Below are 23,993 nucleotides of genomic sequence, written 5' to 3' on the forward strand. Positions count from 1 at the left end.
ATTTATGTATAGTAATTATAAGTATGTTCTAAGTTTTTCTTTAAACTTTCTGATCTAACAAGAACATACATGACAAACATAACACTTGCCTTTGGCTTTTGGAGGCTTGTTGGGGCTTGTGTGTCACCTGCTGAGAATATCTTATAATGTTCTTGTGAAACTGATGAAGATTAAATCAGGCAGATCCATTAGTAGAGGACTGTTCTTGTTTCCTAACTAACACGTGGCCTTGAGCTTTACCTCCATGCTTTTCCTGTCTCATCTTGCTGTTCTTGGTGTCTGCTGCCTCGTGCCCGCCCAGCACTAGGTGAGCGCTCTGTGATGCAGCTGAGGTAGAGACTCTGTAGGAAATGCACAGGCCTCACAGTGTCTCCATGGTTGTTGCTTCCTCCATGGCTGTCAGGCTCTACCCTTCCACCTCCCAGCTTTGCCCCTGCCCTTAATCTGTATATGCATAGATATTTAACATAAATTACTTGAAGTTGAAAGGGTAGTAACAGGCCTTCTTTTAAGCTTCAGCTTCCCAAATGGAGCCTACTTCTTCCCAGGACATTGGTTCTGGTTGGGGACAGATCAGACCTCATCCTCCTCCACATGGGTTACTTTCCTTTCATAATATGGAAAAGTAAATTTGGTTCCATGAGGATTCTGTCTTTCTGAAACAACAGGAGGAACTGACGAGGTAATTCCTCCTGTCTTCTGTCCTTCGGATGCGGGGGTTTTCTTCATACCTCAGTGCCACCCAGCAACTGAGTTTGACCCCCACAGCACAGAAGAAGTGGTTACAGGGTGTGAATACACATTGGCGTTCTGCCAAGTTTGCATGGTGGTGGGGAGAGGGGATTAGATGATGACTCTTTTCTCTCTTATGTACTGTGTCTTCATGATGTATTTTTGGCTTTTCCTGTGGCAGCTAACCAGAGCTGGATCATGAGGTTTTTCAGACTCAAAGTGGTTTGGGAACTAAAGAGCAGAGAATCCTAGAGTTTGCTGGAGTTTGGATATTTTAAGAGGTCTCACACTGCCTGCCTGTGTGTGTGATTGACAGTAAAGCTTTTTTGCCAAAGACCTTATGTGCTGAACTCAGGACAGGAGGAGCACCCAAGGAGTGGATGGGCCCTGGATCTGGTGGCTGCTGTGGATTGAAGATGCTGGAAAAAGAGAAGGGTGGTGCATGTAGATAGGCCTGTGAGACATGAGGTGGAGAACTGAAGAGATATTGCCCATGTATGTCCTAAGACTCCTCTCACTGTGTTTCAGGGAAAGTCCTGAGGAGTGACAGAGGCTAGTCTGGGGTTTTTGTTTCTGTATGTCCAAGTAGACCAAACTTTAGATTCTTGAGAACTCTGTCTATTAATGTGTTTAAAGAATATGCCTTTCTTAGTTTATTTCATGTTGCTGTGAAAAAGGCCATGACCAAAAGCAAGTTAGGGGAGGAGAAGGTTCACTTCATCTTCAGTTTACTGTCCCTAATGAAGAGACGCCTCGTCTGCTCAAGCAGGCAGAAGTCGGGAGGCAGGGACTCAGCAGAATTATGGAGGGACTTTTTACTGGCTTGCTCTCTCAGGGATTGCTCAACCTGCTTGCTTTCTTTCTTTCTTTCTTTCTTTCTTTCTTTCTTTCTTTCTTTCTTTCTTTCTTTCTTTCAATCTTTATTAAATTGGGTATTTCTTATTTACATTTCAAATGTTATTCCCTTTCCCGGTTTCCAGGCCAACATCCCCCTAACCCCTTCCCGTCCCCTTCTACCTAGGTGTTCCCCTCCCCATCCTCCCCCCATTACTGCCCTCCCCCAAAGAATCTTGTTCACTGGGGGTCCAGCCTTGGCAGGACCCAGGGCTTCCCCTTCCACTGGGCCCTTACTAGGCTATTCATTGCTACCTATGCAGTTGGAGCCAGGGTCAGTCCATGTATAGTCTTTGGTAGTGTCAGCCTGCTTCTTATACAGTCTAGGACTGCTTGCCCAGGGATGGCTCTCCCACAGTGGTCTAAACTCTCCCTATATTAATTCCTAATCAAGAAATGCCCTCACAGACTTGCTTACCAGCCATTCCGATGAAGGCATGTTCCCAATTGTCACTCCTTCTCAGATGGAATCTGAGTATCAAAGTGACAAAAAACTAACCAGTACAATTGATCCCATGTTAATCTGACATACAGACACATCACTACTAAACCATAACCTTTCCTTTTTATCCTCAAGATTCCATGTTACTATTACACTAATAAAGCATAGTGTATAATTTTAAAAGTCCTCTGGTCTTTAAAAACGCAGACACATTAAAAGTTCAGTCTCTTTAAAATATCCAAAGTCTACTAAAATACCCATAAAAACAGAACCCAAGTATAGATGTTTAAGTAGCCCAATGTCTGAACTCTGGAACTCATAATCTTTTTGTCTCCAAAGGGCTTTGTGCTGCCCTGCTTCTCTGCTCTGCCATCATCAGCACATGTTTTATAGGCTATGCTATATTATACTCCACACCTGCTGCCACCCCTGTTAGTCATCTCACAGTCCTGCATCTCCAGTATGCTGTGCTCTCTACAGGCTACGCCTACAGTAAAGGCCTCATGGCCTCTCTTTGGGATCTTGACCATGCCACATGGTGTCATAGATTTTCCATGCCCTCTTTAATCCTGGGGTCTCCTCTGCAACTGAGACTGTAATTTCATAGTGGCCTCTCCTGGATTTACACTGTGCCAAGCCTTAGCTGTTGTCCAGGGATGACCCCTTCAACCCTGTAGCTTTCATGCCATCAAACCTGTAGCATCTAGAAGATTCTTATATATATTAAGTTTAGCTACAAGTTTAAGTTGCAGCTTGTCCATCTCTGGACCACAACTGTGTGCTCATCATGAGGGGATGCTTCCCAAAAGCTTTCACATTAATGATGCTGGTCTCTATTAATCCTTGCTGATTTTTTTTTTAAGCTCCAGCATTAATTATCCCAGTAAAGCAAAAGTTTTACTTCAGTAGTTCTGGTCTCTTGTGGTTCACAGCTCATTCTTCAGTCATGGCTGACTAGAAAACACAGATTTTTCAACTCAAAGTATGCAGTGAACCATCTTCTGAACGGATCTCAGCATTCTTCTAACTCATTAACTTCTAAGAACTTAATGACTTTTCTATCCCAAAATTCTAAGCATTTTCATAATCCTCCCTCAAACATGGTCAGATCTGTCACAGTAACACCCTGTGATCCTGGTATCAATTTCTGTCTTAGTTTGCTTCCTTATTGCTCTGAGAAAGACTATAACCATGCAACTTGGAGGAAGAAAGTGTTTTCCTCATCTTACTGTTTACATACAGTTTCGAAAAGGGAAGCCAAGGAAGAATTCAAGCTAGGGAGGAACCTGGGAACAGGAACTCAAACAGACGCATGGAAGAACATTGCTTATGGCTTGCTCCCTGTGGGGACTAGTTTCTTATTATAACCTGGGGCTACCTTGCCCACTGGTGGCACTTCCCACAGTGGTCTGGACCCTTATCTCTCACTCATTAATCAAGAAAATTCCTCCACAGACTTGTCTACAGGTCAGTCTGGTAAAAGTGTTTCTCAGTTGAGGTTCTCTTCCCAACTGACTAGTTCTTCCCCTATTAAAGGATCTGTAGACAATATAGACAGTACAGATAAACTGACGGCTCAGGTGTGCTGACTGAATAATACCAGTGACGTTACTGTGTGCATACATCATATCAACATGTGTCTTCTGGATCACATTTCTTGAGATTAAGTTGGATTACAGATGTTAGAGACTTCTTTCTAGGCTGGTATGCTTAGCATTATCTATGCTGGACATTGATAATGTAGGGCAGAGGGCAGTGTTTTGGTGATGTCAGTGCTGTTTAATGCCTGATATCCTATTGGTAGAGTGCCAAGATAAGAGTATCCTTCTAGACTCTGAGAATTGTGGGCCAGCATGGCATGCTCTGGAATCACAGGGCAAGTTCTAGGTAAGGTTGAACTGTGATGGGAGTTTACTCAAGGACCATGATTCTGTTAACCGTAGCTTCTTGGGTTTCATGGAGCAGACTGTCAGTCAGGCTGGCTGTTCTCAGTGGGCGTGGAGCGCTCATGGATGTGTGCCGCCCTGTGATGTTTAGGCAGCAGTGCACTGAATAGTTATGGCAGTGGTTCCACGAGATCGTGATGCACCGGGAAAATTCCTCCAGTAATTTTCCCAGAGTTGGAGCCCAGAGTTGACAGCGCAGTTAGGTTTTGAAGCCCAGCACTTGGGTTCTCTGTGTGAAATGGTCAGGTGGAGAACCACTCGTCAGCCTTGAGAAGGGTTATCTCAGGAACCAGGGGAAGACAAGACACCTCATATGCTTTCTTTCACATTGGTGGAGTGTCTATAGGACTGAGTTTCCTGATTTGCATATGAAGTAATTAAGTTTGTGTGCTTAGGGGAAAAGGCCACAGGATCTTCAGAGCTTGGAAGTGATATTCTGTGGTCTCAGAGTATCTTTAGTTATATTATTTTCCACAAGTAAGAAAAATTAAGAATTGCTTTGTCTTGACGTGTAGGAATCTAATGATTATTCCAGCCAGGCATAGGGTGCACACCTTTAATCCCAGCCCTCATGAGGCAGAGGCAAGGGGACAGGGGCATGGGGATAGGGGCAGAGGGGCAGAGGGGCAGAGTCAGGGGCCGGGGAGGAGCAGAGAGGGAGAGGCAGAGGCAGGCTCATCTCTGTGAGTTCAGGGTAGCCTGGTCTACATAGTGAGTTTCAGACCAGCCAAAACTACAAAGTGAGACCTTGTCTCAACAAAACACAACAAAGAACCTAATACATATTCTCTTAAAGTAGTGGGAAATAGCAGATGTTATTTCATTTTCTACCTTTTGCCATTCACAAGGAGACAGTGTGTCTGGGTCTCTTGGCTTCTTTATAAACACTGACTGAAAGTGTGTCATTGCAGGCTGGGAGTAGTCCTCCATCCACGACCGCTCCAGTGTCTGCCTTCTCTCGCACTTCTGTAACACCATCCAACCAGGACATCTGCAGGTAACAGTCTGCTTCACATGTTCCTGTGGCCTGTGGTGGCCCAGAATTCTCAGTTTTCCATCTGCTTGATCATTCCACCTTTGGTCTAAACAGCCCGGTTTTATGTGCTGTTTGCTTGCCAAGTTACAATACAGTCTCATTTCCCCACTTTGATGTCTGCTCTCTTTAAACTTGTTTTTCCTTTCTGTGCTTTATTCCACTGTTCTGCATGCAGTTCCAGTGCAGTGTTTTCTGAGTGTTGTCACTACAGTCCCGTGCAGTCTGCTGTTGTCTTGAAAGCTCCTCCATGCCAGAGTTCTCTGACACAAGGGCTCACTGTGACAGTTATCTGTAAAGACACATTACAGGCATCACAGAAAAATCCCTTTGGTTCAGACTGGGACCAAGTCTTGAGGCCTGCTAAAAATACCAAGGCCAGAAGAGCACTCAGATTCTCAAAGTCACTAAGTGATGTGGGTGAGAAGACCCAGGATACTTTGGAAAGCTTTGACTATATGGAAAGAACTTGTTCTGAAGGGAAATTGGTGCTTCCTCAAGGTCCATCTCTCAAAAAGAACAGGCTCCATCATAAAGACAAAGGAGCAGAGCACTGCCCACCCCTCAGCCATTCCAAACACTCTCCTATCTTATCCCTTGCTACCAACCATTCAGCTGTCTCAAAGAGGGAAGCTGGCAAGGGAAGCGTGCGCATCCCACTTTTGGAGGAGAAAGCTGATGGTGAGGCCAGGTTGAGAAGCCAGCGACTGCTCCGGTACCTGTTCTCACTCTCCCGTGGCTCAAGTGCCAGCAGCCTACCTAGGTTCCATGAGCTGGAGAACCATGCCAGCCGTCTGCACACTGCCAAGTCGTCCAGCTGGCTGGCAGGGAGCATGGGTTTCTGTTCCGATGAAATGGGAGACGACGACGTCTTTGAGGATGCATCATCTGCCAAATTGAAGAACAGGGTCCTGCGTGCGCCCCTGTGCTCAGTAGAGAAGGATAGTGACCTGGATTGTCCTTCTCTGCTCTCTGAAAAATGCACTCCTATCTCTCCTGTGTCTACTTCAGGGGATGCCTGCAGGTTGGTTTGCCAGGAACCACCATCTGGCTGTTTCTGTTATACCTGTATAACCTTACCTTGATTTAGTATGTGAAGTTTCTGGAAAATGAAGTAGCAAGACATTTATTGCCAGCAATGGGACAAATTATGTTTTCTATACAGTGACACCACTTGGAAGCTAATTTCATAAGATGCAGAAACTACACATATTAAAGACCATGCCCACTCCACTCAGCAGGATAAGCAGGCTTTGCCTAGACGTGTGGGAAGAGATAGTACCTCCGTCTTTCTGCTTGCCCCGGGAGTGTGGGAGGGGCTGGTCTCCTGTGGCCTGCCCACACCTTCCTTCCCCACTTGCCTCCCTCTTACCTTAGGGCTGTGTCCAAGTCCAAACTCTTCTTCCCAACTTCATCTTCCTGTACAGCATTCTCATCGGTCTCATCTGTCCCCAGTACTGTGCCTCCCTCAGTTTCCCTTCTCAGTGTCAGTTGTTAAAGTCTTACTGTTGGATCAGAAAACCTGTTCCAGAAACAAGTAACCCAACCCTCTAGCCAGGCTGGGCCAGGCCCTTTTCAGAACACCTGTTCTGCCTGTTGACCAGCTGCTGGAAACAGTGTTCTCAAGTGCCCGAGTCCATGGAGGTTAGTGGGTGAGTCCAAGATGATTCCTTGGGAGTAATGACTTCTTTAACAATTCTTACTCAGTGCTCTGAGAGTCCCCAAAAGAAATGAAGTTGCAGAACCATGGTGAGTTTTAAGTGCAGACAAAGTACTTGGTCTCTGCTCAGCCCCCAAGAGAGGGTGGGAGGGTGTGGCTGTTGTGCATGTGACTAGAGGGTGTGACTTCACTGGAAAGCAAGCCTTTTAAGCCACTGTAGTGTTTTAGAGATGAGAGTGCTTGTTTTGGTTTACATAGACTTCCCCCTCTAATGTCTTATGTTCTGAAAGGTGTCTTTATTGTTGCCTAAATTTTATCTTTGAAAGTTTGAAGTCTTCCCTAAAAATGCGGATCTTGTCATTTTTTGTATCCCTTTCTGTTGCCAACTGCCATCCTGATGTTGCTGCTGTGGTAAGCTGATGTCAGCTAATCGTGGTTGTGCTCATCTGTGCTTGTGTGTCTCTGTGCTGACAGCCACCTTTGGTTTGTGGAGGAATTGGCCTTCTGGCACACCATCGTCTTCCCTCTTAGAGCCCTTCGTTCACTGACTACTTTTCCTTCCACCACAGGATCTGCCACTGTGAAGGCGATGACGAGAGCCCTCTGATCACCCCCTGTCACTGTACAGGGAGCCTACACTTTGTGCATCAGGCTTGCCTGCAGCAGTGGATTAAGAGTTCTGACACACGCTGCTGTGAACTCTGCAAATACGAGTTCATCATGGAGACCAAGCTGAAACCTTTGAGGAAAGTACGTAAGAAGGGGGTGGGCGCTCGGTAGAGTCATCCCTTCGGACTACCTGTGTTCACTGCTTTAGAAGCCAGAGGCTGGAGTTCATGTTGTAGACTCTCTTCTGATCGTAATGATTCGGGTCTGACCTTCATTCTTGATGCTGTTCTTTCCTGAGACTGTTTTCTTCTTCCCCTTCTCTCCTCTGGCCACCAACTATCCTATGACATCTTGCTCAGCATTTTATTTGTGTGTCAACTGATTGGTGTCTTTTGTTAGGACACTTAGTGATGAATGTCTCTCTCCAACACTCAGCCTAGTTCAGCACAGTTTGTTTGTGTATGTCTGCACTAAGTATTTGCTAGCTGAAAGGATTCCTACCCAAGGAGGTCCCCAAGTCACTGCTGCCTTCCTGGTGCTGGCTTCCCATCCATACTTGTCAGTATCATACTTCTCTCTTTGTACCCAGCATAAAAGATTATATTTGGAAGGAGAAAAAGGCCCCTGCTGTGCCAAGAGCTTTAATATATAAGTTGCTAGGGAACTTACACATTATGGGGCTGATTAAATGCTAAGTCACCTGGCAGTGGAGCACACAGAGAAAGACATGATCCTCCTGGGACAGTCTCCTGGGAGGAGGGGCATTGTAGATGGTTTGGCTTGGGGAGTGCTTCTCTCCAGTGTGTAAGATTTGCAGGCAGAGTGAACAGGCTTTAAAAGGCCTGGTTGCCTGTGGAGAAAAGTATCCACTGAGGTAGTAAATGTGAGCACTTCAGGAGTGTGAAAGCCTGGAGCCATGGGTGTTGCAGGAAAGAGTGAGAACCCAGGCACAGAAGACACAAGGTGCTGATCCCAGAGGCCTGCTTCTTCTGAAACCCCACAGAAGGCAGTTGGACGTTAGAGAAGGCAGGTGCAAACTGCCCAAGAAAATGCTTTGCCTGGTCAAAGTCTCCTGGGACCCACTCTGTGCTAATCCGTAACACTTGGATAGCATAGATCATTAATGAAGCTCTGTTTGCAGCTTAGCCTGATAGTCTGTGCCCATCATTAACAGAAGATACGTAGCATGTTTGCACTTTCTTCTTTCTCTCTCATGTCTTCTGAATCGGGAGCCAGTAAGTGACAGGCCAGTCTGTCTGCAGTAGGTTAATGAGCTCCTTGAGGGACAGCACTGACGGAGTTCCTTGTACCAAGAACTCTTAGGCATCGATTTAAAGCTGTTGCTGCCAAAGTAGTAGAGAACCAAAGAGTGAGAGCCTTCTGCCATTCCCCTTCCCAGCACAGATGCGACCCATTCCTAGTGTGTTGTGGGTCATCTCTTTTCTTCCAGTCGTCCGTGTCAGTTAGCACAGACCTGACCATAGCAGCTGGGTCTCAGCTGACATGTTCCCTTTGTCAAGCTCTTCACTGTCTGACTACAGCCCACGGAGGCTGCCGTTCATCTCAGGCCTAGCTTCTCTTCATTGCACAGAAACTTGGCTGTGTCTGCTACCTCATTGAAGCCAAGCGGCTTAAAGGAGTTTTGGGTGTTTGGGGAAATTGATGTGGCCTGGGAGAGGGAGGGAAGGAAGCTGGTCATAGCTGTGAGCAACAAAAGCTCTCTCCCATCGTGATCCTTCGCTCTGACGCTGAGCCCCATGTCTCTGTGTTGTCTTCCAGTGGGAGAAGTTGCAGATGACGGCCAGTGAGCGCAGGAAGATCATGTGCTCAGTGACGTTCCATGTCATTGCCATCACCTGTGTGGTCTGGTCCTTGTATGTGCTCATTGACCGCACAGCAGAGGAGATCAAGCAGGGTCAGGTGACAGGTGAGCGCATGGGCCATGAGGGCGGGGTGGGGGATGCTGGACACAGGTCCTGGGACTTGGGGTCAGAGCTCTGTTTTGGTAGAGGGTGAACACTCAGGAGACACAAGCATCCCTTTATTTCTCTGTGTCTTCAAAGCCACTGACATGAGATGAAATTGAGACTCCTGAGAGAGCAGGGTAAACTGCATTGAGAGCCCTTCATGCTCCTTTCGGGGAGGGAGGATTTGATGAGTAAGAAATGTACATTCAGAAGCTCTGTCCTATTTCCTTCTGACCTGAGATCCCATGCGCTAACTGAGTCTCCCCCTGCAGGAATCCTAGAGTGGCCTTTCTGGACTAAGCTGGTAGTTGTGGCCATCGGCTTCACCGGAGGACTTCTCTTTATGTATGTCCAGTGCAAGGTGTACCTACAGTTATGGAAAAGACTCAAGGCTTACAATAGAGTGATCTATGTTCAAAACTGTCCAGAAACAAGTAAAAAGAATATTTTTGAAAAGTCTGCACTAACAGAGCCCACCCTTGAAAATAAAGAAGGACATGGAATGTGTCATTCCACCACAAATTCTTCTTGCACAGAGCCTGAAGACACTGGAGCAGAAATTATTAACGTCTGACCATGTGGAGGGTGCCATTTCCTTAGTGTCCATCAACAGCTGAAGGGATTTGTTTACTGCCAATTGTGTTCCTTCCCTCCGTCGTTTAATAGCATAGACTGGGCAGGTGACTATTTATAGTGGTCTCTTTTTCTCAGCCTTCCTTGGTGAGAGTGTCCTAGAATTCCTGTGGAGCAGGTACCACTGGGCCCCATTCTGTCAGGCTTCTCTGTGGTCTGGGAAGGTGGGAGACCCCATGTATCCACAATGAGGAGCTGGCTGTGTTCCAGCCCCTGGTCTTGAGTAGATTATGGAAGTAAAAAGCTAAAGTAGAAGACAGAGCAGCATGAGGGAGATGGATGATGGAAGATGCCCAGAGGGCAGGGCAGCATGGTACGGGAAGCTGCTGGTTGGGAGGGTTCCCTCTGACTAACAAGAGCTAGAGGTGGGAAGGGAACAGTGCCTACAAATAAGCCCCTGCCTCGTTCAGCTGATGCTGCCGCCTTGCTCTCAGGCAGATGAGGCCTTGGGGCCCCACATCTTCTGGTGTGCGATTCACTGAGCAAACAGCACTTTATGGAAGTTCTTATTTTGGAATTCCTGTGTCTAATGGGAGTGACACTTTTAAAAGCGTGTCACATTTAGAAATGTTCTCTTTATTGCCTGTTATCTCTTACATCAAAATTGAACTGAAACCATTTCTGCCTTATATATTCTGAGTAGTAGATGTCCTTCCATGTCAAGAAAAGACTTGAGACTTAAAGCAAGACAGGCAGGTCTGAGACTCCATGGGAATTAATGGATGCCATGGGCGTAATTCCTCTGGTTTTGAGTCTGTTTCCTGAAAAGCCCTATCTCACGAGCCCACCCGTACATTTCTATGTTGTGAGCATTGAAATGGAAGGGGTTTGAGATCTAATGGATCTGACTCAGCGTGAGCATTTAGAAAATGCTCCTTTGACTGACAGATGTCTCCAGATGGAGAGGACACCCCTGTGATCCAGCTCTGCTGTCTGCTGTGCTGAAAGATACGAGGTAAACAGGCCAGCTCTGGGTTGAGGCCTTGGCCTGAGCAGTCAGTTAACTGCATGAGCCACTGTGTCACTGACCTTGCCCCACACCCACTTATCGCCTTAACCAGACTTGACAGGATCATTTAGGGTCCTTAGCTCCACACATGATCTAGTCTGTCTTTGGGGTTACCTCCTGCACTTTTTTTCACAAGACAGACAAAACCAAATCACTATTGCTAAATGGCCTTTGCCCCTTTAAAAAGTCTGTTGAACATTTTTTTTTTCTTGAAGGCCATTGTCACAGTGCCAGACAATAGTCAACTCACAATGTGACAAGGGGAACCACAGAAGTGTCCTCTCCAAGTGGCTGCTGTCGGCTACAGGGTCTTCAGATTCTCTTGAGGTGGCCAGGGCAATGCCTAGGGTCTGGTCCATCTCCCCGAGCTTTGGCTGCTTCACTTGGCTTCTTCAGAGACCAAGGCAAACCGAAGATAAATCTTTCTGAGTTCCTAGTAGAAGCTCTGTGTTTAGTTTTCAGGAGCAGGTAGAGGCTAGCAGGCTTGTGGAAGCAAGTTCTGTCCTGTTCTCCCCTTGTCTGCTCCCTGGAGTCATGGTTTCCTTGTGAAGCTCTTCTGCCAGGGCTTCCAGCCATTGTCTAACGGGCCCACCCTGAGGTCAGCCTGCTCTCTCTCCCAGACCACATAAGCCTCCTGTGCTCACTGTGCCTGCCCCAAAGTGCAATTACTCACATGCAGTGAGGGCACTGGGTAGCTACAGACTGCCCACTAGGCCCTGACTATTCTTTTTAGTAACTGCTGCCTCTGAGTCTCTGGTCCTATCCATCTGTCTGTGACATGATGCTCCAACAGTGGGTGTACAGTCAAATGAAGACGGAGACTTTTGTAGAGAAGAGAGCTTACCTCAGTGGCGGTTGTCTCTGCACAGCTGACCAGGGCTTGTACTCCCACCATGGCATTCATGTAGTTCCCTTCATTTCAGGAAGCCTAATGGTATGTCTTCTTTGGCTTCTCTGATGAACGCTGTCCTTCAGCCTTCTTCCTCTCCCAGCCACCCCTTGCTTCTCCCCCCACCCCACCTCCAGGTTCTCTGATCTAGAAAACAACTACACATGGGCGACTCAGTGCAGGAGACTGGCAAGGCATGGTATGAAGGTCTGGCAGAGCTCTGGGCTCTTCCAGTCTTCTCTAGTCCTGGGCCTCTGAGTAATTTGCAGGGCTCTCTGTCTACCCCATTGCTCCTCACTTTAGCTTAGATGCAGTGGGAAGATGGCATGTAGTTGGACCAAGCAGATCTGGGATGATGCCCCAGGCCAGGAGGGCTTGTGCTTGTGGGTCAAGTGAAGAAGAAGTAGTCTCAGGGTGTCACTGGCCGCCCTCTCTAACTTGGCCTTTACCCCGTATGTCATAGACCCGTTCACACAGCTCTGACTTTAGCTGCCACAAGTGAGTAGTTGGGGGTTGTGCTCAAGTGTATCACAAGAATTTCCTGGAAATGTAAGCATTCTCTTCTTAGTCTAGGTTTCTCTGACTCTCCTTTCTGGTTTCGGTACACTCTTCAGTCATGTAGGCTTAGTTTCTAAACCTGTGGGTGTGTCCAAGTGGACACAGATGTGCAGGCTCAGGCAGTTGAGGATAGGATAGTTTAAGGCCTTGGGTCATGTCTAAGTGACAGGAGAGTGAAGGCTGTGTGGGCAGGGTGAAGATCTTGTGGGTGTGGTTAGATGCACATGCATATTTGAAATACTCCGTGTTCAAATCTGGTTTGAAATAATGCAGCTCAAGGAAAGCCCAAAGCGTAGGGAGGTCAAAGGCACTTGTCTGTGGGGAGTGAGCGATGAAGGCGCGTAACTGGTGCACATTTAGATGCAATGTTTCAAGTTGATTGTTAATAAAAACCAAATTTACACTGGTGTGTGTAGTGTAGTTTCTAAAAAGCACTTCACATTTTAAATTTTTCTTGGAAAATTTCTAGTAATCTAAATGTCTAATTTTTTAATCTTTTTGTGTATGTTCATGTTTCTCAGTATTACTGCTTGAACGACTCTCTGTACGGGGATTTGTATGTGCTATACACGGGGTGTCTAAAGGTAGCAATAAAGCCTTTCGTTACAAAGGGATTTTGTGATGAGAGTGTTTTCCAGTGGGGAAGCAAGGATACCCTTTCCAGCCTCCACATCAGTAAAGAACAATGAGGCCATAGGGACAGGGGGTCCGGACCTGAGAGGGCTGGGAGTAGAAGAGGATTTGAATTGATGTTAAGATCCATGCGATATTTGCTTTTGTGTGAGTTACTTCACTCAGTCATTAGGAGAGCAAGCATCAGCCGGATGCCCTGCTGGAAGGAAGAGGAGGGGGTGCAGACATTGAGGCCTGTGCTAGCCTGTGACATTGGAATAAATGAGGTGGGTGCCCTGTCCTTCCAGGTCTCTCTTCTTTAGGGGAAGGCCGTTCATTCATTGAAGGCAATAGCAGAGACAAGGAAACAGCCTAGATGTCCTTTACCTGGTGAATGGATAATAAAGATGAGGTACCTATTTATAATGCGAATTTTTTTGTTCAGCTGCAAAGAAACATAAAACCTGCTGGTCAACGGATGGAAACACTCTATTAAGTGACATGACCCAGACACAGACACATGCTGTGGTTCTCATATATATAAGCATAAATTCAGATCTTTAGATTTGCGTATTTAATTTGGAATACCTGTAGAGTCTACAAAACCAGAAAGGGCTGCTGGTGTGGAGTGGGGGCAAAGGTCTTGTGAGTTGGGGGAGGTAGTAGACTGGCTTTGTTATTGGTGGTCGAAGGGAACAGTGGGGTGGGGGTGGGGGTGACTGGAATGCAGCCTGTGGAACGACGCCTGTTTTAAATGAACTTTATTTTATAACAAACTCTTAATCTAAGAAGTTTCTCTAAGCACCTACTGTATGCAGGCAGTTGGAGGAAGCATAAGTAGAATGATGGACCCCTGACCCAGTGGAACATTATCACTTACTCTGTTGCTACTGAGTGAAGAGGTTACTAAGCTGGACTGGGGGACACAGCCGCACACCCCTGCTCTGGATGGGAGGCCCCTGAACTATGTCACTGAAGACAGGAAGAAGTAGCATGTGCTGAAGCTCTGTGAAATTTCCCCACCTAGAACAGCCTTTAGTTTACAACCACACCTGGGCCCAAGAGCGGCACTGCTAGCTTGGGAGAGGCACCAGCTGCTGGAAGATCTACAGCCTGCCAGGCAAGCCACTGGCCTGCCCAGAGAGCTGCTGGGACAGGGACGGCAAAGCCTTAGATGGCTACACTGTTTGGAATCCTGTCTGGTGACAGGTAGTAGTAGGGGAGCTTTTTGTTCTTATTGCGCTCGGCAATCACGCTGACGATGGCCTCCAGGTTCTTGCGGAATCGAATCATGGCTTCTTTCACTGGCTTCTCGATGAAATGCTCCTCTGGGTACATGCCCAGAAACAGCTGAGAGTCAGACATGGAAAGATAGTTTAGGAGGGGTCACTACTCAACTCTACCACCTTTGACCTTGGCTACCTACTGGGGGTGCATGTATGCATATGATGGAACACTATGTGGCCACACAAAATCCTGTCTTTGGAAAATAGATGAACTGGGAGGCCGTAGTGTTAAGTGAAAAGAGCAGATGCAAATACCATATATGGAATGCTAAAAACAGCTGTCTCAACAGGTGCACTGGCACACACCCGCCTTTAATCTCAGCGTTTGGGAGGCAGACGCTAGCAGGTCTCTGAGAGTTCCAGGCCAGCTAGAGCTGCATAGTGAAACCCTATCTAAAAGAGTAAGTCCTGCCTCATCATCTCAAAGAAGTTACCAGAGAGAAGGAAAAATGGCAAATTAGTGATTCAAGGGAGGCCTAAGTAATGTTCTACAGCATGGTTGGGTAAATAGTTCATACTGTAGTGTGTGTCTCTAAACTAGAAGATTCTGAATGTTACACAAGGAAGTGATTTGTTTGTGGTGATAGGTCAGATGCCATAACTGAGCAGTATCACTATACACACATCACACTTCTATCTCATAAGTATGCAATTTACTGTGTGTCAATTAAAAGAAAAACAGATTATATAAATCCCACCTTATTTTCCCTATGAAAGGCTCAGGGCTGGAGATTTGAAAGGAAATTACTTCCTTGTTGCCAGGTGGGTTTTAAGACAAGGAAAGGTGCAGGGTAAACCTGGAGAGTCCTAGCTCTGAAAGTTCTGTGGCCACAGGGTCCTGCTGGCCTGCCCTTGGTCGGACAGGCAGGGGTCCTGAGCACTAAGAGGTGGAAGATGGGCATCCTGCAGGGTAATGTGCTTACACCAATGTGTGCAAAGGGTTCAGTGGCTAGAAGGGGGTGGGAGATCTGGGGTTTAGTTTGCAGAAGTTAAGTCAGACTTGACATCCTTTGACTAGGAAATTAGTCTCCTAGGAACAGCTCTCTGGTCACACTGAGCACAGATCCAGCATATTAGCAGGTCTGGGACAAGCTGGAGGTACTTGGATGGGAACAGCACTGAGACATTGCAAAGGGCTGCTTCCACCAAGACCTTCATTTAGCATAGCTGTGAAGGATACCTAAGCACACATAGGTGGAACGGGAGCTCCAATTCTCCCTGTGGGGAGCCAGGAAACCACATGGATGAGATTTATCAACAACTGGGTATGGGGTATGGGGTGATGTCACACACACACACACACACACACACACACACACACACACACACACACACACACACACCCCTCTGGTGACTTGGAGCAGAGCCTGTGCCTCCCACTGCCAGCCTAGCCTAGGCCCAGGCCCAGGCTGAGGACCTGGAGTGGAGTAACACCACCCCCACCCCCATCCACTTCTAGCAGCTCCACCTTAGAAATCAGGATTCTTGGCTACAGGTTTCCAGCTTGAACCAGAGCCCCAAAGCCGTGGACTGGAGATTGAGTTGAAACTAAAGTGATCTACACTGTTTCCAGCAATGCCTGGTCTCACCTCATTCTCTTGAAACTGGCTCAAGGCCCACACTGCACCTAGATGCCAACATGAGCGGCCACGGTCTGGTAGAGTATCCACAATCTGCTCGATGGTGACCACACCCTTGGCCGTGGGTGGTGGGGCCCGCATAGTTGGAGGAGCGTTGGGGATCCAGGAGCACCAGTCATACTGTGAGAACAGTAACAACAACATGGGTGCCCAAGAAGCACAGTGGCTTCCCCACCTCAGATCCACATGTCTACATTTCCTTGGTTCATAGGAACCAGCTTAGCGGGCTCCACTCCTCCCTGTGGGCACCACCGACCCCTCTGATGTCCCCACTGCACCTGTCTTGGCCCTCTCCTCTCCTGGTTTCCCAAGCCACACCTTTGACATTGTTCCCCTCCTTTGTGACTCACCTTGCCTTTCTTCCAGGGTCTCCAAGCCTCCCTCCTCAGACCCTATCCTTCCTTCCAGGGCCTACAACTGCCTAGGCCTGACGGTTCCCTCAGGGGTGCATGCAGAATTCACGCCTGCTACTGCTGGGTTCAGGCTCAGAAGCTGCGTGGTTATGGGAAGGCCAGAAGGACAAAAGCCTGGGCCAGAGGTGGGAAGTTGGGGATGGTTCCCACTGTGAGGTACCTAAGGTTGTTCTTCCCCAGAAAGGGCTATCAAGACCTACCTGGCCAAAGTTTACAGCTGCATGCTGGGCCGAGGCTGTGAAGATCACCACCGTCAGGTACTCAGACAATTTCTCCCTGCTCTTGATGGACTTGGGGAAACCTAAGACAAAGCCACAGACCATGAGCTCAGCTCTGTGAGGGACACCCACCTCTGCCTCTCCACCCACACTTGGCAAGATGCTCAGAGAAAGGGAGGCTGGCTGCTCTGAGGGAAGCTCTGACTGGTGGATATGGGGGAGCAGGGGTTGGATACCCTTGGGAGCTGAGTCACCTGCCTTCTGTTCCTCATGACCTTGAGGTGCACACATGCCCTGCAGCAGAAGCAGAGTGTCCTGGTAGCTTACCTGAGGCCTTTCTGCCCCGCATGCCATAAACGTAAACATCCTTCACGAAGTCCTGCAGTTCCTGGTCCTCCTCCACCACCTGGTCATCCTCATAGTAGATGCTTACCACCTCAGTTGTGAACCTGATTCAGGAGGGCTAGCAGGAGTGGGTATCCAGCAGGTGCCTCTCCCAATCCTATCAGTTCTTAATGTCTGACTCTGGATGTCCTCCGCCTCCTCCCTCCATCAACAGCCAACCCAGGAGCAAGCTTGCCTCATCAAACTCTTCTTTAGGGTTTCCCCCTCCCACAAAACCTGGTCACACTCACGACTGGATAGCTTCCCACACGAGCAGTCCATCATCACGATAGAAGTAGTAGGGGATGTCCTCGGTGTTGTCCATGCCCCGGGCCTTGATGGCCTCCGGGAAGCACAGGGAGGAATAGGTCAGGTCCTGGACAGCTCTCTGCACCATCTGCACGTGCCCACCACCTCCGGTGGCATTGGCCTGGTGAGAGATCCGAGAGCCTGAGCTTGGTTTTCCCCAAGAACTGTCCATATCCAGACCTCCTAGATTCCTCTGGAAGACACTTGGAGGCCAGTGTGGTGGCTGGCCACAGAAAGGGCCAGCCTGTGTCCTGTGATGTGGAATGAGAGAGCTGTTCAACTTTAAGCAGGTCATGCTCCCACCCCCCGGATGGGATAACATGCACTGGACACTCTATAGCCATAATACAGAGAACAGGCTTTGTGCAGAACATAGCTTTTGGGCATCCAATCAGCTTCCAAGAGATGGGAACATCAAGGACCTGGGGTAGGCAATTATTGGGCAGTTCTGTTTAAGTACCCTGAAGGTCACAGGCAGGATGACAGGGATATATGGTAGTGTGGGAGAAGTCACGGGTGTGAGGTTAGTGGCTTGTGTGGAGGAGGCTCAGACACTGGCACTGGACATAAACAGGTGACTGAGAGACAACACGGGGAAGAGGAGAGCTGGCTGTGGTATTGGTGGAAGGACCAGAGTTCCCCACACTTTTCAGACCTCAGATAGGGATGGAGCCACAAGGCAGAGCTTGTTCAGGCTCCCTATGAAGAGGGGGCACTCACCTTGTCAAAAAGGCCGTACTCACAGATAAGCTGTTCCCGGGCCTTAGTGTTGATGGCAATGGTGAACCTCACATGGGCTACCAGCAGCTGGGTGGGGAGAGATCTCACTGAGGGACTCAATCTCACTCTGCACTCCCAGCCCAGCCAGCCCACAGGGCACAGTCACTCTGCCCCCCCCCCCCCCAGGAAGTGCCTATGTGGAGACCTTCCTGCCCAGTAGCTATAGAGGCCCAGTGGGCACCATTGTGCTGCTTAGGAGTTAGGGCCCTGGTGCTTGCTTCCTATTTCACTGGGAACAGATCCTGACCATCATCTCCTAAGGCAGAAGTCCTGCTGTGACCTCATTTACAATGAAGAGACCAAAGCACCAGCTCACTTGCTTCCTCTCCCTCCCTCTCCCTCTCCCTCCCCCTCTCCCTCTCCCTCCCCCTCTCCTTCCCCCCTCCTCTTTCTTCCTTCCTTCCTTCCTTCCTTCCTTCCTTCCTTCCTTCCTTTCTTTCTTTCTTTCTTTCTTTCTTTCTTTCTTTCTTTCTTTCTTTCTTTCATGGTTGTTCTAGACAGAGTTCCTCTATGTATGTAGCCCTGGCTGTACCAGAATTCAGCCTGTAGACCAGGTTGGCCTTGAACTCAGAGATCTGCTTGCCTCTGACTCCCAAGGGCTGGCATTAAAGACTTGTGCCACCCGTCACTACTGCTAGCTTAGCAGCGGTATATTTCAGTCTGTAGTTAACCCAACAATCAAGTGCTGGCAGCATTTAGGAAGAGAAGGAAAGTGACCTAACTGCCCTTTCAAACTCTGCTTTCTGGCCAGCAGGTTGTGGCAGGCTCCTTGTAACTTGGCCCTTGAGTATCTGTTCCCAGGCCCCTGTAGCTATCACCACCCCACCCGCACACACCCTGGGATGCCAGCTATTCTCTCAGGTATTCTTTCCTTGTAGGCAGAGCTGTGGCTGGCTGTACCTTGAAAAGGGGGTGCACAGCAGGCAGCTGGCGGTACATGGCAATACCGAACACCTCAGACACCAGATGTGTGCGGAGAAGATGGGTGATTGTTTGATGGATATGGAAGTCACTTGAACGCACCCAGATTTTGGCCAAAAGCCAGTCGTATTTTGAGTCCGTAGGGAGGAAAATTGGGTTCTTCTCTCCAGGGGTTTGGTTGAGCTGGCATGTTGAAGAAAGAGAGCACACCACTTTATTTCTCCTTTACAGCTGTGGGAGAGCCCTGCCTCTGGGGAAGTTCCACAAGAATCTAAACATCGACTATGAGGACTTTTAGACCACAAGAAGTATGTGGTGAGTGGTGGAGGGCCCTAGTGCTGTGTCTTACAACCTGTTTGTGAACTGTAGGTTCCTTGTCTGTAACTTGAAGACAGTGGAACAGACCTCAGGGAAGGAACAAGCAGCTGCAAGGGGCCATGACCCATGCTTTCCTCATTGGCTCTCCCCAGTGCCTGGCATCCTCCCACTTTACCCACTTCTGCTTAGCAGCTCCGTCCATCTTCCTCCCCTCTACCCTTACCTTTGCACCTTCTGGGCCAAGGGTGGGGTCTCAAGCTGAGCCTGCTTTTGCAAATCAGGATTTGCATCTGGAGCCCTGTTCTGAGTCCCAGCTCTGAAACCAGGTACACAGGGGCCCTGTGCCTTTGTCCTACCAGTTTCACTCCATGCTTGGGCCAAGTGATTTTTCTCTAAAATGTAAGAGTTTGTTATCTGTTCTTTAAAAGACCAATTTCTTTAAAGCCAGAAGCCCTTGAGCACGCTTAGCTGTATCCCCCTAACTAATGTGGGAAATAGTTTTACAGTTAAATGTGATGTCCCATAGGCCCCTGTGTTGAACACTTGGTTGCTAGCAGGCAGTACTGTTTTGGAAGGTTTGAAAACTTTAGAAGGTGGACCTTGCTGACTTAGCTACTGACACCACTGTATAAGGTGGGGTGTAAGTGGTGTGTGTGTGTGTGTGTGTGTACATACTCATGCACACATGCACTAGCAAGGAACTTGCCCATGCAAGGCAAGCACTTTGCTGCTTAGCCACATTCTCAGCTCCTACTTGTGACTCTTAACAAGCTTCATTTCAGAACCTGGGGGTGAGCTTCCCTATGAGTCTGGAAGGTGGCGACCACGCTACCCCATCTTTTCAAACATGGAAACTTTTAAAGACCTGGCAATCTGGATAACCCAGGAAAGCTTCTGTGCCAGAAGTAGGTTCTGTGGGGCCTTCCAGAGCTTATAGAGACTTTTAGTAGAGGCTTGGGAACAGATTTAGCTGTACGTCTCTAATATGGAAGATGGCTTTGCTGTTTGAATATGATGTCCCTGTAGGCTCCTGTGTTGAACACTTGGTCGCTGGCTGGCAGCGCTGTTTTGGAAGGTTCGGAACTTTTAGGAGCTGGAACCTTGGGTTTGAGGTTCCACAGACTGGCCCCATTTCCTGTCCATTGGCTTCCTGATTATGGATGGAACCAACCACTTCCTATTTCTGCAGCTATGCCTTACCCTCCACGACAGACTGTACTTAACCTGAGCACCAGAATAACTTTCTTTTCCTTAGACTGTTTTCACTAGAGAGGCTAGAAGTGCCTTCCTGATTTGGCTCTCCATCCAATAGACCACTAGCCAATAGAAATATAATGCAAGTAACACGAATTCAAATTTCCAGGTAGTCACCTTTTTTAAATTATACTTTTAGTCAGCCATTTTTTTTTTTTTTTTTAGAGAAAAGGAAGCACATAACCCCTGGGCAGATATTTACCTCACCCACTTTTCTACAACATGAGACTGTTCTGAAACTAGTTGTGGCAGGTTTCACTCTTTGACTCTTCTTCTAAGTCTATGGACTGTGAACACATGGAATTTCCACTGCGTTTTGGTCTGGATTATCTGCATCTGGAGAACGCCAGAGCAAGGAGCTCTGTGTCCCAAGCCACTCTGCTGTGGGGGAGAAGGCAGGGCCACTAGAGGAGAAGCTGTCTCCTAGTGCCTGGGGATGGACAGGGAGGACAGGGAGACACCACCGGCCCTCATGGTACTCTTATCACTTGTTCACTTATGGATTTGCCCTCTACCTTTATGAGAGAATTTCAGGCTACTTAAGTGATCAGGTTTAAGTCAGAACTCGCATCCTCACAGGACAACAGCCCTTTGCAGGCAGGCCTAGTGAGCAGGGTCATCCCTCAGAGGACTGCTCCTCCCAATGGTCACTCTGTTTCCTTAGTTGTGTGGCCCAAAGACAGCTGCCCCCGTGGCCTGCTTCCTAGAGCACAGGGGCCATCTGTCCTACTCAGGCGTCCTCAGACACTGACTCTGGAGGCTTTCTGCTGTGTCCTGAGGTTTGACTTACATGCTATCACTAAATCCTCACCATGGCCTGACCAACAGGTTTGCAAAGAGAGAAAGTGAGGTTCTGAGTGACTAAGCCACTCTCCAGGTCACGCAGAGATCCAGAGCTGAGTGGTAATGCTCAGCTGCTCCGTCGGCTGTAACTCCACCGCACTGTAGTTCCTTCTCCTCTCTGACCACGCCACACAAGAGCCCCCGTAGCGGACTTTTATGCACAGCCTGCCCCACCCTCCTCCCACCATTCCAGGTTTGGTCTCATCCCAGGTCCTCTAGATATGCCCAGGACATTATTTTAAATGCTTTTGAAGGAGGCCATCTTTTGTTTCTGAGTAGAAAATTATATATGTTTGTTATATATGCTTATTATTATATATGCTTATTATTGTAAACTACTCTAGCATTTGCAGAGAAGTCCAAGAAATAGTGAGCATGTCACTTTGATCCAGCCACAAGGGGGCGCTGCTTCCCTAGGACTCTGCATATGTGCATATTTATGTCTGATTTTCATAAATAGAAACTTACTGTGAGGAACTTAGGCCTGCCTGTCCTTACCATGCCCAACCTGTTCTGTATGCAGCCTGGTGACCCTGTGTCCTGCGTTTCACCAAGTCAACAACGTCTACCCATGTGAACATAGCCTACCCATATATGGTTTGTAGTATGCAATGTTGCTGCATTCATTTTGCATAAATGAGCTGATGTCACCCATAGTCCATGTCTTGCTTGTCTGCTTTGGTGCTAGCCTTAGGAAGGACCAAGTCGGCTGAGAGTGGATGCAGTCCTCTTTGAAGGCGCACAACGCTGCAGTGTTTCATCCCCTCAGCCTCTCCTACGTTCAGTCTGTCTGCAGCCTCACACCCAAACCAGAGCCATGATCTCCACCCTCTAGCACGATATTCTATTGATCCTCAGAAAGCCTAATTCGGTGCAGTCTTGGCAGAGAACCTCTCAGCACTGTTTCAATTGTCCTGGCCATGCCAGCCTCAACATGGAGACCCATGGGCCTCTTACAGCATGGCCTGCAATTCAGCCTGGTCCAGCACCTCTGGGCCCTGGGCTGCATTAATTCTTCTGGGCAACCATAGACAAAGGGTTAACCATGTCCTGTGGCTTGTCCAATACCCTACTTCCTGCTAACGATGGAAAAAGCTGAGAGTTGAGCCAGGTCCCTGGCTCTAATAAAAATATGTCTGGGACAGGCGATTTCAGAACACCTGTCAGTGGTAATCCATCCCTCTCCTGGCGTCTTCCAGTGGTGATTTCCCACATCAGCTGTGCCTTCATTTGATGCTTCAGCTTCTTACACATAGAGCTTTCTCTGATAAGAGGCTCAGGACTCCTGGAATGCAGAGGGGTGGGGGCCTAGGAAGCTGGGGGGTATAGATACACAGCCAACTGATTTGATTAATTAATTGATTATTAAACAATTTGACCCTGGGTGTCACTCTGTAGCCCAGGCCGGCCTTGAACAGACAGCCTGGGATCGCAAACATAAGCTAAACTTCAGCTTGAGACAGCTGGCTTGAATCTCAGCTCTGTGGCTTCGTAGGGGCACCTGTGCCTTAGTCTGCTTGCCTGGATAAGATGACTGGGAGCAGGAAGGTGGTAATTACACAAATGGAAACTGGTACTGTGTGAAACCCCATGATCGTATGCTCTAGGACCCAGACTATTTGGGATGTCAGAGGTACATAAGTCTCTTTACGTTGCAAGTTCCTCCTCCAGGTCTAGAACAACAGACCTGTATATTACATCTACACTCAACACAGCCGTGTTTTACAGTACCCATTCAGGAATCATCCCAAACAGAACAAAAGTTCTAAACTGCTTCTCCGGCAGTTCCAGGCTTTATTCGAAACTAACAACTTTGCTAGAAAATTTAAAATGTGTCACAGTTTTACTGCTTCTTGGTCTTATGGCTAAGATCAAGCATGGTGTCTGTTCTTAGGCCCTTAACCTGCAGCCGTTTCCAGGGTTTCTAAGCTTCTCCAGGCGAAGGCTTTTGGACTGTGCTGTGTAGAGGCCTGCACGTCACTGATATTATTCCCATTACACCCAGGCTCCAGGTCAAGACACTGTGCTAAATGCTCAACTTTCCATCCCCCGTGGGGTCTCTGAAAAGCCCTATTCCCCGGGGACCTTCACATAGGCCTGCTTTGCCTTTCCTGGTCTCCTCATTGTAGTCTGAACATCAGCTCTCACAGTGCAGGTAATGAAACCCTGTGCCCGCCTGCCCCTCCCCCGACTCCCACCCCCACACTCATGAGGCTGCTCCCATGGCCTTCCACGGTCCTCGGAGTTACAAGAATCTTCTTGTACGGAAGACAATGTTCCGGGATGGTGAAGTCTCCGATGGAGCTCAGTGGCTTCTGTTTGCAGCTTAACTCCTGGCTTCATCTATCTGGCTTGTGTGGGCATGTTGATTTGGGAGCACTCGTCAGGAGGTGGGTGGGAGGAAAAGCATGTCATTGCAGGACAAGCCCTCCCCAGTTCTTAGCTTCGGAGGGAATTTCTCAAAGATACCCCGGAGAGCCACTGTCTGCCTTTTGTGGTGCAGACAGCCGTTTCACAGCAGCAGTGAGCCCCAATAGCTCATTTTTCTCTTCCACCTTAGAGAAAGCTAGAGTGAAAGCTTCTAGCTCCCTTCGGAGGCGGCAGCGGAGTGGAGTGGATGGTGCCGCCCCAGACAACCCCACC

General features: G+C 48.3%; 2 protein-coding genes across 21 annotated transcripts in view; one reads left to right on the top strand and one right to left on the bottom strand.

Moving 5' to 3' along the window:
• Marchf8 (membrane associated ring-CH-type finger 8) overlaps positions 1 to 12,986 on the top strand; it is a 117,528-nt gene extending 104,542 nt beyond the window's left edge. For 12 of the 19 annotated variants that reach the window (NM_001401666.1, NM_001107882.2, XM_087657634.1 and 9 more), the window contains 4 exon segments: positions 4,926 to 5,011; positions 7,277 to 7,457; positions 9,096 to 9,243; positions 9,556 to 12,986. In NM_001401666.1, coding sequence (NP_001388595.1) covers positions 4,926 to 5,011; positions 7,277 to 7,457; positions 9,096 to 9,243; positions 9,556 to 9,857 — 717 coding nt within the window. In that variant the 3' untranslated portion in view covers positions 9,858 to 12,986. 19 annotated transcript variants of the gene reach the window in all.
• A 742-nt stretch (positions 12,987 to 13,728) lies between these two features.
• The window catches only part of Alox5 (arachidonate 5-lipoxygenase), a 47,164-nt gene continuing 36,899 nt past the window's right edge, over positions 13,729 to 23,993 (bottom strand). Inside the window, exons 8-14 of one of the 2 annotated variants that reach the window (XM_087656100.1) lie at positions 18,915 to 19,118; positions 17,955 to 18,041; positions 17,177 to 17,355; positions 16,869 to 16,990; positions 16,524 to 16,624; positions 15,860 to 16,030; positions 13,729 to 14,334 (exon numbers count right to left, since the gene is read on the bottom strand). In XM_087656100.1, coding sequence (XP_087512226.1) covers positions 14,155 to 14,334; positions 15,860 to 16,030; positions 16,524 to 16,624; positions 16,869 to 16,990; positions 17,177 to 17,355; positions 17,955 to 18,041; positions 18,915 to 19,118 — 1,044 coding nt within the window. In that variant the 3' untranslated portion in view covers positions 13,729 to 14,154. 2 annotated transcript variants of the gene reach the window in all.

This window comes from Rattus norvegicus, chromosome 4 (assembly GCF_021556685.1).
Source record: "Rattus norvegicus strain SHRSP/BbbUtx chromosome 4, alternate assembly SHRSP_T2T, whole genome shotgun sequence".
Taxonomy (NCBI): Eukaryota; Metazoa; Chordata; class Mammalia; order Rodentia; family Muridae; genus Rattus; species Rattus norvegicus.